Genomic DNA, 15,597 nt, shown 5'->3' on the forward strand with positions numbered 1-15,597 from the left:
GAGATCCCATAACTGTATATAGAAAGGAGATCCCATAACTGTATATAGAGAGGAGATCCCATAACTGTATATAGAGAGAGGAGAGATCCCATAACTGTATATAGAGAGAGGAGAGATCCCATAACTGTATATAGAGAGGAGATCCCATAACTGTATATATAGAGAGGAGAGATCCCATAACTGTATATAGAGAGAGGAGATCCCATAACTGTATATAGAGAGGAGAGATCACATAACTGTATATAGAGAGCGGAGATCCCATAACTGTATATATAGAGAGGAGATCCCATAACTGTATATAGAGAGAGGAGATCCCATAACTGTATATATAGAGAGGCGATCCCATAACTGTATATAGAGAGAGGAGATCCCATAACTGTATATAGAGAGAGGAGATCCAATAACTGTATATAGAGAGGAGATCCCATAACTGTATATAGAGAGAGGAGATCCCATAACTGTATATAGAGAGAGGAGATCCCATTACTGTATATATATAGAGGAGATCCCATAACTGTATATAGAGAGGAGAGATCCCATAACTGTATATAGAGAGGAGATCCCATAACTGTATATAGAGAGAGGAGATCCCATAACTGTATATATAGAGAAGAGATCCTATAACTGTATATAGAGAGGAGATCCCATAACTGTTTATAGAGAGAGGAGAGATCCCATAACTGTATTTAGAGAGAGCAGATCCCATAACTGTATATAGAGAAAGGAGATCCCATAACTGTATATAGAGAGAGGAGAGATCCCATAACTGTATCTAGAGAGAGGAGAGATCCCATAACTGTATATAGAGAGAGGAGAGATCCCATAACTGTATATATAGAGAGGAGATCCCGTAACTGTATATAGAGAGAGGAGATCCTTTAACTGTATATAGAGAGGAGATCCCATAACTATATATAGAGAGGAGATCCCATAACTGTATATAGAGACGAGAGATCCCATAACTGTATATATAGAGAGGAGATCCCATAACTGTATATAGAGAGGAGAGATCCCATAACTGTATATAGAGAGAGGAGAGATCCCATAACTGTATATAGAGAGAGGAGATCCCATAACTGTATATAGAGAGAGGAGATCCCATAACTGTATATATAGAGAGGAGATCCCATAACTGTATATAGAGAGAGGAGATCCCATAACTGTATATATAGAGAGGAGATCCCATAACTGTATATAGAGAGGAGATCCCATAACTCTATATAGAGAGAGGAGATCCCATAACTGTATATATAGAGAGGAGATCCCGTAACTGTATATAGAGAGAGGAGATCGCATAACTGTATATAGAGAGGAGAGATCCCATAACTGTATATAGAGAGGAGATCCCATAACTGTATATAGAGAGAGGAGATCCCATAACTGTATATAGAGAGAGGAGATCCCATAACTGTATATAGAGAGAGGAGACCCCATAACTGTATATATAGAGAGGAGATCCCATAACTGTATATATAGAGAGGAGATCCCATAACTGTATATAGAAAGAGGAGATATCCCATAACTGTATATAGAGAGAGCAGATCCCATAACTGTATATAGAGAGAGGAGATCCCATAACTGTATATATAGAGAGGAGATCCCATAACTGTATATAGAGAGGAGAACCCATAACTGTATGTAGAGAGAGTAGATCCCATAACTGTATATAGAGAGAGGAGATCCCATTACTGTATATATATATAGAGGAGATCCCATTACTGTATATAGAGAGGAGATCCCATAACTGTATATAGAGAGGAGATCTCATAACTGTATATATAGAGAGGAGATCCCATAACTGTATATAGAGAGGAGATCCCATAACTGTATATAGAGAGGAGATCCCATAACTGTATATAGAGACGAGAGATCCCATAACTGTATATAGAGAGGAGATCCCATAACTGTATATATAGAGAGGAGATCCCATAACTGTATATAGAGAGAGGAGATCCCATAACTGTATATATAGAGAGGAGATCCTATAACTGTATAGAGAGAGGAGATCCCATAACTGTATATAGAGAGGAGATCCCATAACTGTATATAGAGAGAGGAGATTCCATAACTGTATATATAGAGAGGAGATCCCATAACTGTATATAGAGAGAGGAGATCCCATTACTGTATATAGAAAGGAGATCCCATAACTGTATATAGAGAGGAGATCCCATAACTGTATATAGAGAGAGGAGAGATCCCATAACTGTATATAGAGAGAGGAGAGATCCCATAACTGTATATAGAGAGGAGATCCCATAACTGTATATATAGAGAGGAGAGATCCCATAACTGTATATAGAGAGAGGAGATCCCATAACTGTATATAGAGAGGAGAGATCACATAACTGTATATAGAGAGCGGAGATCCCATAACTGTATATATAGAGAGGAGATCCCATAACTGTATATAGAGAGAGGAGATCCCATAACTGTATATATAGAGAGGAGATCCCATAACTGTATATAGAGAGAGGAGATCCCATAACTGTATATAGAGAGAGGAGATCCAATAACTGTATATAGAGAGGAGATCCCATAACTGTATATAGAGAGAGGAGATCCCATAACTGTATATAGAGAGAGGAGATCCCATTACTGTATATATATAGAGGAGATCCCATAACTGTATATAGAGAGGAGAGATCCCATAACTGTATATAGAGAGGAGATCCCATAACTGTATATAGAGAGAGGAGATCCCATAACTGTATATAGAAAGGAGATCCCATAACTGTATATAGAGAGGAGATCCCATAACTGTATATAGAGAGAGGAGAGATCCCATAACTGTATATAGAGAGAGGAGAGATCCCATAACTGTATATAGAGAGGAGATCCCATAACTGTATATATAGAGAGGAGAGATCCCATAACTGTATATAGAGAGAGGAGATCCCATAACTGTATATAGAGAGGAGAGATCACATAACTGTATATAGAGAGCGGAGATCCCATAACTGTATATATAGAGAGGAGATCCCATAACTGTATATAGAGAGAGGAGATCCCATAACTGTATATATAGAGAGGAGATCCCATAACTGTATATAGAGAGAGGAGATCCCATAACTGTATATAGAGAGAGGAGATCCAATAACTGTATATAGAGAGGAGATCCCATAACTGTATATAGAGAGAGGAGATCCCATAACTGTATATAGAGAGAGGAGATCCCATTACTGTATATATATAGAGGAGATCCCATAACTGTATATAGAGAGGAGAGATCCCATAACTGTATATAGAGAGGAGATCCCATAACTGTATATAGAGAGAGGAGATCCCATAACTGTATATATAGAGAAGAGATCCTATAACTGTATATAGAGATTAGATCCCATAACTGTTTATAGAGAGAGGAGAGATCCCATAACTGTATCTAGAGAGAGCAGATCCCATAACTGTATATAGAGAAAGGAGATCCCATAACTGTATATAGAGAGAGGAGAGATCCCATAACTGTATCTAGAGAGAGGAGAGATCCCATAACTGTATATAGAGAGAGGAGAGATCCCATAACTGTATATATAGAGAGGAGATCCCGTAACTGTATATAGAGAGAGGAGATCCTTTAACTGTATATAGAGAGGAGATCCCATAACTATATATAGAGAGGAGATCCCATAACTGTATATAGAGACGAGAGATCCCATAACTATATATAGAGAGGAGATCCCATAACTGTATATAGAGAGGAGAGATCCCATAACTGTATATAGAGAGAGGAGAGATCCCATAACTGTATATAGAGAGAGGAGATCCCATAACTGTATATAGAGAGAGGAGATCCCATAACTGTATATATAGAGAGGAGATCCCATAACTGTATATAGAGAGAGGAGATCCCATAACTGTATATATAGAGAGGAGATCCCATAACTGTATATAGAGAGGAGATCCCATAACTCTATATAGAGAGAGGAGATCCCATAACTGTATATATAGAGAGGAGATCCCGTAACTGTATATAGAGAGAGGAGATCGCATAACTGTATATAGAGAGGAGAGATCCCATAACTGTATATAGAGAGGAGATCCCATAACTGTATATAGAGAGAGGAGATCCCATAACTGTATATAGAGAGAGGATATCCCATAACTGTATATAGAGAGAGGAGACCCCATAACTGTATATATAGAGAGGAGATCCCATAACTGTATATATAGAGAGGAGATCCCATAACTGTATATAGAAAGAGGAGATATCCCATAACTGTATATAGAGAGAGCAGATCCCATAACTGTTTATAGAGAGAGGAGATCCCATAACTGTATATATAGAGAGGAGATCCCATAACTGTATATAGAGAGGAGAACCCATAACTGTATGTAGAGAGAGTAGATCCCATAACTGTATATAGAGAGAGGAGATCCCATTACTGTATATATATATAGAGGAGATCCCATTACTGTATATAGAGAGGAGATCCCATAACTGTATATAGAGAGGAGATCTCATAACTGTATATATAGAGAGGAGATCCCATAACTGTATATAGAGAGGAGATCCCATAACTGTATATAGAGAGGAGATCCCATAACTGTATATAGAGACGAGAGATCCCATAACTGTATATAGAGAGGAGATCCCATAACTGTATATATAGAGAGGAGATCCCATAACTGTATATAGAGAGAGGAGATCCCATAACTGTATATATAGAGAGGAGATCCTATAACTGTATAGAGAGAGGAGATCCCATAACTGTATATAGAGAGGAGATCCCATAACTGTATATAGAGAGAGGAGATTCCATAACTGTATATATAGAGAGGAGATCCCATAACTGTATATAGAGAGAGGAGATCCCATAACTGTATATATAGAGAGGAGATCCCATAACTGTATATAGAGAGAGGAGATCCCATAACTGTATATATAGAGAGGAGATCCCATAACTGTATATATAGAGAGGAGATCCCATAACTGTATATAGAGAGAGGAGATCCCATAACTGTATATATAGAGAGGAGATCCCATAACTGTATACAGAGAGAGAGGAGATCCCATAACTGTATATAGGGGTGATGGGGTGATTGTCACTGTGGTGCACACTGGTAGTCACAAGTGATTGGGAGACTTCACAACAAATCTGTTTATTGGTGTCTCGGAACACAACGCGTTTCGGAATCAGCGGTGATTCCTTTTTTAGGTGAGGAGAAACTAAAAGAACAGACAGGTACAATGTGTGTCCATAAAGGACAAGAAAATAAAAAATAAAAGCAATCCGTAAAAAAATGGCAAAAATGGTCCCCGGAGCTCACCTTCTTCTTCCTGGTGCATGTAAGTGCATTGTCCGTGTATAATGTGCTGTGCGGGGAGTCCCTAAGATCCTGCACCCGATATCCTGCATGTGTCGCTTCCCCGCTCAGGTCCCCGGAGTTCACCTTCTTCTTCCTGGTGCATGTAAGTGCATTGTCCGTGTATAATGCGCTGTGCGGGGAGTCACTAAGATCGTGCGTCCGATATCCTGCATGTGTCACTTCCCCGCTCAGGTCCCCGGAGTTCACCTTCTTCTTCCTGGTGCATGTAAGTGCATTGTCCGTGTATAATGCGCTGTGCGGGGAGTCACTAAGATCCTGCACCCGATATCCTGCATGTGTCGCTTCCCCGCTCAGGTCCCTGGAGTTCACCTTCTTCTTCCTGGTGCATGTAAGTGCATTGTCCGTGTATAATGCGCTGTGCGGGGAGTCACTAAGATCGTGCATCCGATATCCTGCATGTGTCACTTCCCCGCTCAGGTCCCAGGAGTTCACCTTCGTCTTCCTGGTGCATGTAAGTGCATTGTCCGTGTATAATGTGCTGTGCGGGGAGTCACTAAGATCCTGCACCTGATATCCTGCATGTGTCGCTTCCCCGCTCAGGTCCCTGGAGTTCACCTTCTTCTTCCTGGTGCATGTAAGTGCATTGTCCGTGTATAATGTGCTGTGCGGGGAGTCACTAAGATCCTGCACCTGATATCCTGCATGTGTCACTTCCCTGCTCAGGTCCCTGGAGTTCACCTTCTTCTTCCTGGTGCATGTAAGTGCATTGTCCGTGTATAATGTGCTGTGCGGGGAGTCACTAAGATCCTGCGCCCGATATCCTGCATGTGTCGCTTCCCCGCTCAGGTCCCTGGAGTTCACCTTCTTCTTCCTGGTGCATGTAAGTGCATTGTCCGTGTATAATGCGCTGTGCGGGGAGTCACTAAGATCGTGCGCCCGATATCCTGCATGTGTCACTTCCCCGCTCAGGTCCCTGGTGTTCACCTTCTTCTTCCTGGTGCATGTAAGTGCATTGTCCGTGTATAATGCGCTGTGCAGGGAGTCACTAAGATCCTGCGCCCGATATCCTGATTGTGTCGCTTCCCCGCTCAGGTCCCCGGAGTTCACCTTCTTCTTCCTGGTGCATGTAAGTGCATTGTCCGTGTATAAAGCGCTGTGCGGGGAGTCACTAAGATCCTGCGCCCGATATCCTGCATGTGTCGCTTCCCCGCTCAGGTCCCTGGAGTTCACCTTCTTCTTCCTGGTGCATGTAAGTGCATTGTCCGTGTATAATGCGCTGTGCGGGGAGTCACTAAGATCCTGCGCCCGATATCCTGCATGTGTCACTTCCCCGCTCAGGTCCCCGGAGTTCACCTTCTTCTTCCTGGTGCATGTAAGTGCATTGTCCGTGTATAATGCGCTGTGCGGGGAGTCACTAAGATCCTGCGCCCGATATCCTGCATGTGTCACTTCCCCGCTCAGGTCCCCGGAGTTCACCTTCTTCTTCCTGGTGCATGTAAGTACATTGTCCGTGTATAATGCGCTGTGCGGGGAGTCACTAAGATCCTGCACCCGATATCCTGCATGTGTCGCTTCCCCGCTCAGGTCCCTGGAGTTCACCTTCTTCTTCCTGGTGCATGTAAGTACATTGTCCGTGTATAATGCGCTGTGCGGGGAGTCACTAAGATCCTGCGCCCGATATCCTGCATGTGTCACTTCCCCGCTCAGGTCCCCGGAGTTCACCTTCTTCTTCCTGGTGCATGTAAGTGCATTGTCCGTGTATAATGCGCTGTGCGGCGAGTCACTAAGATCATGCGCCCGATATCCTGCATGTGTCACTTCCCTGCTCAGGTCCCCAGAGTTCACCTTCTTCTTCCTGGTGCATGTAAGTGCATTGTCCGTGTATAATGTGCTGTGTGGGGAGTCACTAAGATTTTGCGCCCGATATCCTGCATGTGTCGCTTCCCCGCTCAGGTCCCCGGAGTTCACCTTCTTCTTCCTGGTGCATGTAAGTGCATTGTCCGTGTGTAATGCGCTGTGCGGGGAGTCACTAAGATCCTGCGCCCGATATCCTGCATGTGTCGCTTCCCCGCTCAGGTCCCCGGAGTTCACCTTCTTCTTCCTGGTGCATGTAAGTGCATTGTCCGTGTATAAAGCGCTGTGCGGGGAGTCACTAAGATACTGCGCCCGATATCCTGCATGTGTCGCTTCCCCGCTCAGGTCCCTGCAGTTCACCTTCTTCTTCCTGGTGCATGTAAGTACATTGTCCGTGTATAATGCGCTGTGCGGGGAGTCACTAAGATCCTGCGCCCGATATCCTGCATGTGTCGCTTCCCCGCTCAGGTCCCCGGAGTTCACCTTCTTCTTCCTGGTGCATGTAAGTGCATTGTCCGTGTATAATGCGCTGTGCGGGGAGTCACTAAGATCGTGCGCCCGATATCCTGCATGTGTCACTTCCCCGCTCAGGTCCCCGGAGTTCACCTTCTTCTTCCTGGTGCATGTAAGTGCATTGTCCGTGTATAATGTGCTGTGTGGGGAGTCACTAAGATTGTGCGCCCGATATCCTGCATGTGTTGCTTGCCCGCTCAGGTCCCCGGAGTTCACCTTCTTCTTCCTGGTGCATGTAAGTGCATTGTCCGTGTATAATGCGCTGTGCGGGGAGTCACTAAGATCGTGCGCCCGATATCCTGCATGTGTCGCTCCCCGCTCAGGTCCCCGGAGTTCACCTTCTTCTTCCTGGTGCATGTAAGTGCATTGTCCATGTATAATGCGCTGTGCAGGGAGTCACTAAGATCCTGCCCCCGATATCCTGCATGTGTCGCTTCCCCGCTCAGGTCCCTGGAGTTCACCTTCTTCTTCCTGGTGCATGTAAGTGCATTGTCTGTGTATAATGCGCTGTGCGGGGAGTCACTAAGATCCTGCGCCCGATATCCTGCATGTGTCGCTTCCCCGCTCAGGTCCCCGGAGTTCACCTTCTTCTTCCTGGTGCATGTTAGTGCATTGTCCGTGTATAATGCGCTGTGTGGGGAGTCACTAAGATCATGCGCCCGATATCCTGCATGTGTCGCTTCCCCGCTCAGGTCCCTTGAGTTCACCTTCTTCTTCCTGGTGCATGTAAGTGCATTGTCCGTGTATAATGCGCTGTGCGGGGAGTCACTAAGATCCTGCGCCCGATATCCTGCATGTGTCGCTTCCCCGCTCAGGTCCCTGGAGTTCACCTTCTTCTTCCTGGTGCATGTAAGTGCATTGTCTGTGTATAATGCGCTGTGCGGGGAGTCACTAAGATCCTGCGCCCGATATCCTGCATGTGTCGCTTCCCCGCTCAGGTCCCTGGAGTTCACCTTCTTCTTCCTGGTGCATGTTAGTGCATTGTCCGTGTATAATGCGCTGTGTGGGGAGTCACTAAGATCATGCGCCCGATATCCTGCATGTGTCGCTTCCCCGCTCAGGTCCCTTGAGTTCACCTTCTTCTTCCTGGTGCATGTAAGTGCATTGTCCGTGTATAATGCGCTGTGCGGGGAGTCACTAAGATCCTGCCCCCGATATCCTGCATGTGTCACTTCCCTGCTCAGGTCCCCAGAGTTCACCTTCTTCTTCCTGGTTCATGTAAGTGCATTGTCCGTGTATAATGTGCAGTGCGGGGAGTCACTAAGATCCTGCACCCGATATCCTGCATGTGTCGCTTCCCCGCTCAGGTCCCCGGAGTACACCTTCTTCTTCCTGGTGCATGTAAGTGCATTGTCCGTGTATAAAGCGCTGTGCGGGGAGTCACTAAGATCGTGCGCCCGATATCCTGCATGTGTCGCTTCCCCGCTCAGGTCCCTGGAGTTCACCTTCTTCTTCCTGGTGCATGTAAGTGCATTGTCCGTGTATAATGCGCTGTGCGGGGAGTCACTAAGATCGTGCACCCAATATCCTGCATGTGTCGCTTCCCCGCTCAGGTCCCTGGAGTTCACCTTCTTCTTCCTGGTGCATGTAAGTGCATTGTCCGTGTATAAGGTGCTGTGCAGGGAGTCACTAAGATCCTGCCCCCGATATCCTGCATGTGTCACTTCCCCGCTCAGGTCCCTGGAGTTCACCTTCTTCTTCCTGGTGCATGTAAGTGCATTGTCCGTGTATAATGCGCTGTGCGGGGAGTCACTAAGATCCTGCGCCCGATATCCTGCATGTGTCGCTTCCACAGACAATACAAGGGCAGCAGTGGGTCACAGGCTGAGGTAAAGGCTTCTCTCTCCTCGTCTCATCTCTTCTCTTTCCTTCCTTAGATGAATGGGATGGACATATGTTTAGTTTTACCCTCAGTAACAATGTAACTATGAAATGTCTCCGCAGTCTATACGATGCTTGGTTGGTCGCTCTGACTACTGGTGACCTCTGTGACAAAAAGTACTAAGGGGTTAAGTACATGTCATTCGAGTGTTTCTAAAGTTCAGATCGGAGGCTCCTAATGATGCGTCTTACTCTCCTCTACATCCAGGATTGGAGAACATAATGATCCCAATGAGTGAAGAATCATCAGACAATGTTCTCCCGGAGCAGATGAAGGATCAGGAGAAGATCAAAGCAATGAAAAAGCACATGAAAGGTAAATAGATCATCAGAGAAGGTGCAGGGCATGGGGCAGGTCCTACCAAGGGCCAAGATGTCTCCAGGTTGTGGGACAGGAGGTTTTGTCTTGGATGAACATTAGGGGTTTGGATCTACAGAGATGGGATTTTGGGATCTTCATTAGGGTTTGGATCTACTGAGATGGGATTTTGGGATCTTCATTAGGGGTTTGAATCTACTGAGATGGGACTTTGGGATCTTCATTGGGGTTTGGATCTACAGAGATGGGATTTTAGGATCTTCCTTAGGGTTTGGATCTACAGAGATGGGATTTTGGGATCTTCCTCAGGGTTTGGATCTATTGAGATGGGATTTGGGGATCTTCATTAGGGTTTGGATCTACTGAGATGGGATTTTGGGATCTTCCTTAGGGTTTGGATCTACAGAGATGGGATTTTGGGATCTTCATTAGGGTTTGGATCTACAGAGATGGGATTTTGGGATCTTCCTTAGGATTTGGATCTATTGAGATGGGATTTTGGGATCTTCCTTAGGATTTGGATCTATTGAGATGGGATTTTGGGATCTTCATTAGGATTTGGATCTACAGAGATGGGATTTTGGAATCTTCATTAGGGTTTGGATCTACAGAGATGGGATTTTGGGATCTTCATTAGGGTTTGGATCTACAGAGATGGGATTTTGGAATCTTCATTAGGGTTTGGATCTACAGAGATGGGATTTTGGGATCTTCATTGGGGTTTGGATCTACAGAGATGGGATTTTGGGATCTTCATTAGGGTTTGGATCTACAGAGATGGGATTTTGGAATCTTCATTAGGGGTTTGGATCTACAGAGATGGGATTTTGGGATCTTCATTAGGGTTTGGATCTACAGAGATGGGATTTTGGGATTTTCCTTAGGGTTTGGTTCTACAGAGATGGGATTTGGGGATTTTCCTTAGGGTTTGGATCTACAGAGATGGGATTTTGGGATCTTCATTAGGGTTTGGATCTACTGAGATGGGATTTTGGGATCTTCATTAGGGGTTTGGATCTACAGAGATGGGATTTTGGAATCTTCATTAGGGGTTTGGATCTACAGAGATGGGATTTTGGGATCTTCCTTAGGGTTTGGATCTACAGAGATGGGATTTTGGGATCTTCATTAGGGGTTTGGATCTACAGAGATGGGATTTTAGGATCTTCCTTAGGGTTTGGATCTACAGAGATGGGATTTTGGAATCTTCCTCAGGGTTTGGATCTATTGAGATGGGATTTTGGGATCTTCCTCAGGGTTTGGATCTATTGAGATGGGATTTGGGGATCTTCATTAGGGTTTGGATCTACAGAGATGGGATTTTGGGATCTTCCTTAGGGTTTGGATCTACAGAGATGGGATTTTGGGATCTTCATTAGGGTTTGGATCTACAGAGATGGGATTTTGGGACTACCTTAGGATTTGGATCTATTGAGATGGGATTTTGGGATCTTCCTTAGGATTTGGATCTACAGAGATGGGATTTTGGAATCTTCATTAGGGTTTGGATCTACAGAGATGGGATTTTGGAATCTTCATTAGGGTTTGGATCTACAGAGATGGGATTTTGGAATCTTCATTAGGGTTTGGATCTACAGAGATGGGATTTTGGGATCTTCCTTAGGGTTTGGATCTACAGAGATGGGATTTTGGGATCTTCATTAGGGGTTTGGATCTACAGAGATGGGATTTTAGGATCTTCCTTAGGGTTTGGATCTACAGAGATGGGATTTTGGAATCTTCCTCAGGGTTTGAATCTATTGAGATGGGATTTTGGGATCTTCCTCAGGGTTTGGATCTATTGAGATGGGATTTGGGGATCTTCATTAGGGTTTGGATCTACAGAGATGGGATTTTGGGATCTTCCTTAGGGTTTGGATCTACAGAGATGGGATTTTGGGATCTTCATTAGGGTTTGGATCTACAGAGATGGGATTTTGGGACTACCTTAGGATTTGGATCTATTGAGATGGGATTTTGGGATCTTCCTTAGGATTTGGATCTACAGAGATGGGATTTTGGAATCTTCATTAGGGTTTGGATCTACAGAGATGGGATTTTGGAATCTTCATTAGGGTTTGGATCTACAGAGATGGGATTTTGGAATCTTCATTAGGGTTTGGATCTACAGAGATGGGATTTTGGGATCTTCCTTAGGGTTTGGATCTACAGAGATGGGATTTTGGGATCTTCATTAGGGGTTTGGATCTACAGAGATGGGATTTTAGGATCTTCCTTAGGGTTTGGATCTACAGAGATGGGATTTTGGAATCTTCCTCAGGGTTTGGATCTATTGAGATGGGATTTTGGGATCTTCCTCAGGGTTTGGATCTATTGAGATGGGATTTGGGGATCTTCATTAGGGTTTGGATCTACAGAGATGGGATTTTGGGATCTTCCTTAGGGTTTGGATCTACAGAGATGGGATTTTGGGATCTTCATTAGGGTTTGGATCTACAGAGATGGGATTTTGGGACTACCTTAGGATTTGGATCTATTGAGATGGGATTTTGGGATCTTCCTTAGGATTTGGATCTACAGAGATGGGATTTTGGAATCTTCATTAGGGTTTGGATCTACAGAGATGGGATTTTGGAATCTTCATTAGGGTTTGGATCTACAGAGATGGGATTTTGGAATCTTCATTAGGGTTTGGATCTACAGAGATGGGATTTTGGGATCTTCCTTAGGGTTTGGATCTACAGAGATGGGATTTTGGAATCTTTATTAGGGTTTGGATCTACAGAGATGGGATTTTGGAATCTTCATTAGGGTTTGGATCTACAGAGATGGGATTTTGGGATCTTCCTTAGGGTTTGGATCTACAGAGATGGGATTTTGGGATCTTCATTAGGGTTTGGATCTACAGAGATGGGATTTTGGGACTACCTTAGGATTTGGATCTATTGAGATGGGATTTTGGGATCTTCCTTAGGATTTGGATCTACAGAGATGGGATTTTGGAATCTTCATTAGGGTTTGGATCTACAGAGATGGGATTTAGGGATCTTCATTAGGGTTTGGATCTACAGAGATGGGATTTTGGGACTACCTTAGGATTTGGATCTATTGAGATGGGATTTTGGGATCTTCCTTAGGATTTGGATCTACAGAGATGGGATTTTGGAATCTTCATTAGGGTTTGGATCTACAGAGATGGGATTTTGGAATCTTCATTAGGGTTTGGATCTAAAGAGATGGGATTTTGGAATCTTCATTAGGGTTTGGATCTACAGAGATGGGATTTTGGGATCTTCCTTAGGGTTTGGATCTACAGAGATGGGATTTTGGAATCTTCATTAGGGTTTGGATCTACAGAGATGGGATTTTGGAATCTTCATTAGGGTTTGGATCTACAGAGATGGGATTTTGGGATCTTCCTTAGGGTTTGGATCTACAGAGATGGGATTTTGGGATCTTCATTAGGGTTTGGATCTACAGAGATGGGATTTTGGGAGTACCTTAGGATTTGGATCTATTGAGATGGGATTTTGGGATCTTCCTTAGGATTTGGATCTACAGAGATGGGATTTTGGAATCTTCATTAGGGTTTGGATCTACAGAGGTGGGATTTTGGAATCTTCATTAGGGTTTGGATCTACAGAGATGGGATTTTGGAATCTTCATTAGGGTTTGGATCTACAGAGATTGGAGCTTTTGTCTTGAGTCTTCATTAGGATTTCAACATTGAATTTATTCTTTGCTCTTTGGGTCTTCAGATATTTCTTCTCCATGTCACCCATGTATTCCATAACAATGTCCTTCCAGGCTGTGGCTCTATAAGGGAATTTCTTGTTCATTAAAAATACATAATTTTTTTTATTTTTCTAATTTGGTTGCAGATTCATCTTCTGGGAAGGTAAGAAATGACAAAGGCGGAGGATTGGAGGCCGAGGAAAACACGTACAGAGGAGAATGACTTCTGTAGCCCCGTCTTCTATCATTAGATAAGGAATTATGTCATCAATATAACAATAACATGGGAAAGCTCCACTATTAGGCAAATAATTAGGAAATATTCACTATGCTGCAAAACTTATAAGAAAATCACTTTACACAAGTTAGAGTTTGTTGGAACTGGTTTGGCATAATATAACATTGATGGAACAGCCAATAGCCCCTCCCCTCTGCTCTGACTTAAAGTTATTGCCACCTACAAACTACAGCAGTCATTAAGAGCAGAGGAGATGGACTTTGGAGCAGTTCAATGCATATAGCACAGAGCACAGCAGTGTGAGGACACGCCCCCAGTGCACTTCCTGTAATACACATCCATAGATCACATACTGCGGCTTCTTCTTTCCTCATGTTCTGCTTGTTTTGTGATTTTTGTTATATTCTCATGTTTGGGATCATCAGTGGTAGCAGCTCTGGTGGGAGTCCAGTCTGATGCTCGTGCTCTTTGCTTATTTCTATGGAATTTTTGCTTTTTTTCAGAAACATAAAGTTGGAATTTTTTCGAGATCTCCAGAGATTGAGTCTGATTGGCTGAAGGTTCTGCTGGAGTCTGGATATTTCCGTGAAGCTGTAGAAGGCGTCCAGTCTCATTACATTTCCAGCAGAGGCTTCCGGCAGTTCACGATGGACGTCTCCAATTGTACATTTGGCGTCTTGTATCACACAAAAAACCGCGGGAGAATCAACATCACAGATGTCACCGATTCCCTGTATGATGAGGAGCTGGACTACATGTCCACCACGCTAAGTATGAGACAACCACATCACACAGAGAGGTCTACAATGAATGGACCATGCTGTCCTGGGTCTTCATTAGTTTGGGTCTACAGTCTTACAGCTTTGTTAGCGGTTCTGGCCTATAGTGCAGGGTATGTTGGGTCTTGGGTCTTCATTAGTTTGGGTCGACAGCTTTGTTAGCGGTTCTGGTCTATAGTGCAGGGTATGTTGGGTCTTGGGTCTTCATTAGTTTGGGTCGACAGCTTTGTTAGCGGTTCTGGTCTATAGTGCCGGGTATGTTGGGTCTTGGGTCTTCATTAGTTTGGGTCGACAGCTTTGTTAGCGGTTCTGGTCTATAGTGCAGGGTATGTTGGGTCTTGGGTCTTCATTAGTTTGGGTCGACAGCTTTGTTAGCGGTTCTGGTCTATAGTGCAGGGTATGTTGGATCTTGGGTCTTCATTAGTTTGGGTCGACAGTCTTACAGCTTTGTTAGCGGTTCTGGTCTATAGTGCAGGGTATGTTGGGTCTTGGGTCTTCATTAGTTTGGGTCGACAGTCTTACAGCTTTGTTAGCGGTTCTGGTCTATAGTGCAGGGTATGTTGGGTCTTGGGTCTTCATTAGTTTGGGTCGACAGCTTTGTTAGCGGTTCTGGTCTATAGTGCAGGGTATGTTGGGTCTTGGGTCTTCATTAGTTTGGGTCGACAGCTTTGTTAGTGGTTCTGGTCTATAGTGCAGGGTATGTTGGGTCTTGGGTCTTCATTAGTTTGGGTCGACAGTCTTACAGCTTTGTTAGCGGTTCCGGTCTATAGTGCAGGGTATGTTGGGTCTTGGGTCTTCATTAGTTTGGGTCTACAATCTTACAGCTTTGTTAGCGGTTCTGGCCTATAGTGCAGGGTATGTTGGGTCTTGGGTCTTCATTAGTTTGGGTCGACATTCTTACAGCTTTGTTAGCGGTTCTGGTCTATAGTGCAGGGTATGTTGGGTCTTGGGTCTTCATTAGTTTGGGTCGACATTCTTACAGCTTTGTTAGCGGTTCTGGTCTATAGTGCAGGGTATGTTGGGTCTTGGGTCTTCATTAGTTTGGGTCT

General features: G+C 44.1%; 1 protein-coding gene across 1 annotated transcript in view; it reads left to right on the plus strand.

Annotated features, from left to right (window-relative positions):
• The window catches only part of LOC140076260 (uncharacterized), a 176,152-nt gene that overhangs the window by 128,125 nt on the left and 32,430 nt on the right, over positions 1-15,597 (plus strand). The window contains exons 3-5 of the mRNA XM_072122801.1: positions 9,725-9,832; positions 13,678-13,694; positions 14,273-14,540. Coding sequence (XP_071978902.1) covers positions 9,725-9,832; positions 13,678-13,694; positions 14,273-14,540 — 393 coding nt within the window. The remainder of the gene's footprint in view (positions 1-9,724; positions 9,833-13,677; positions 13,695-14,272; positions 14,541-15,597) is intronic.

Source organism: Engystomops pustulosus, chromosome 8 (assembly GCF_040894005.1).
Source record: "Engystomops pustulosus chromosome 8, aEngPut4.maternal, whole genome shotgun sequence".
Lineage (NCBI taxonomy): Eukaryota > Metazoa > Chordata > Amphibia > Anura > Leptodactylidae > Engystomops > Engystomops pustulosus.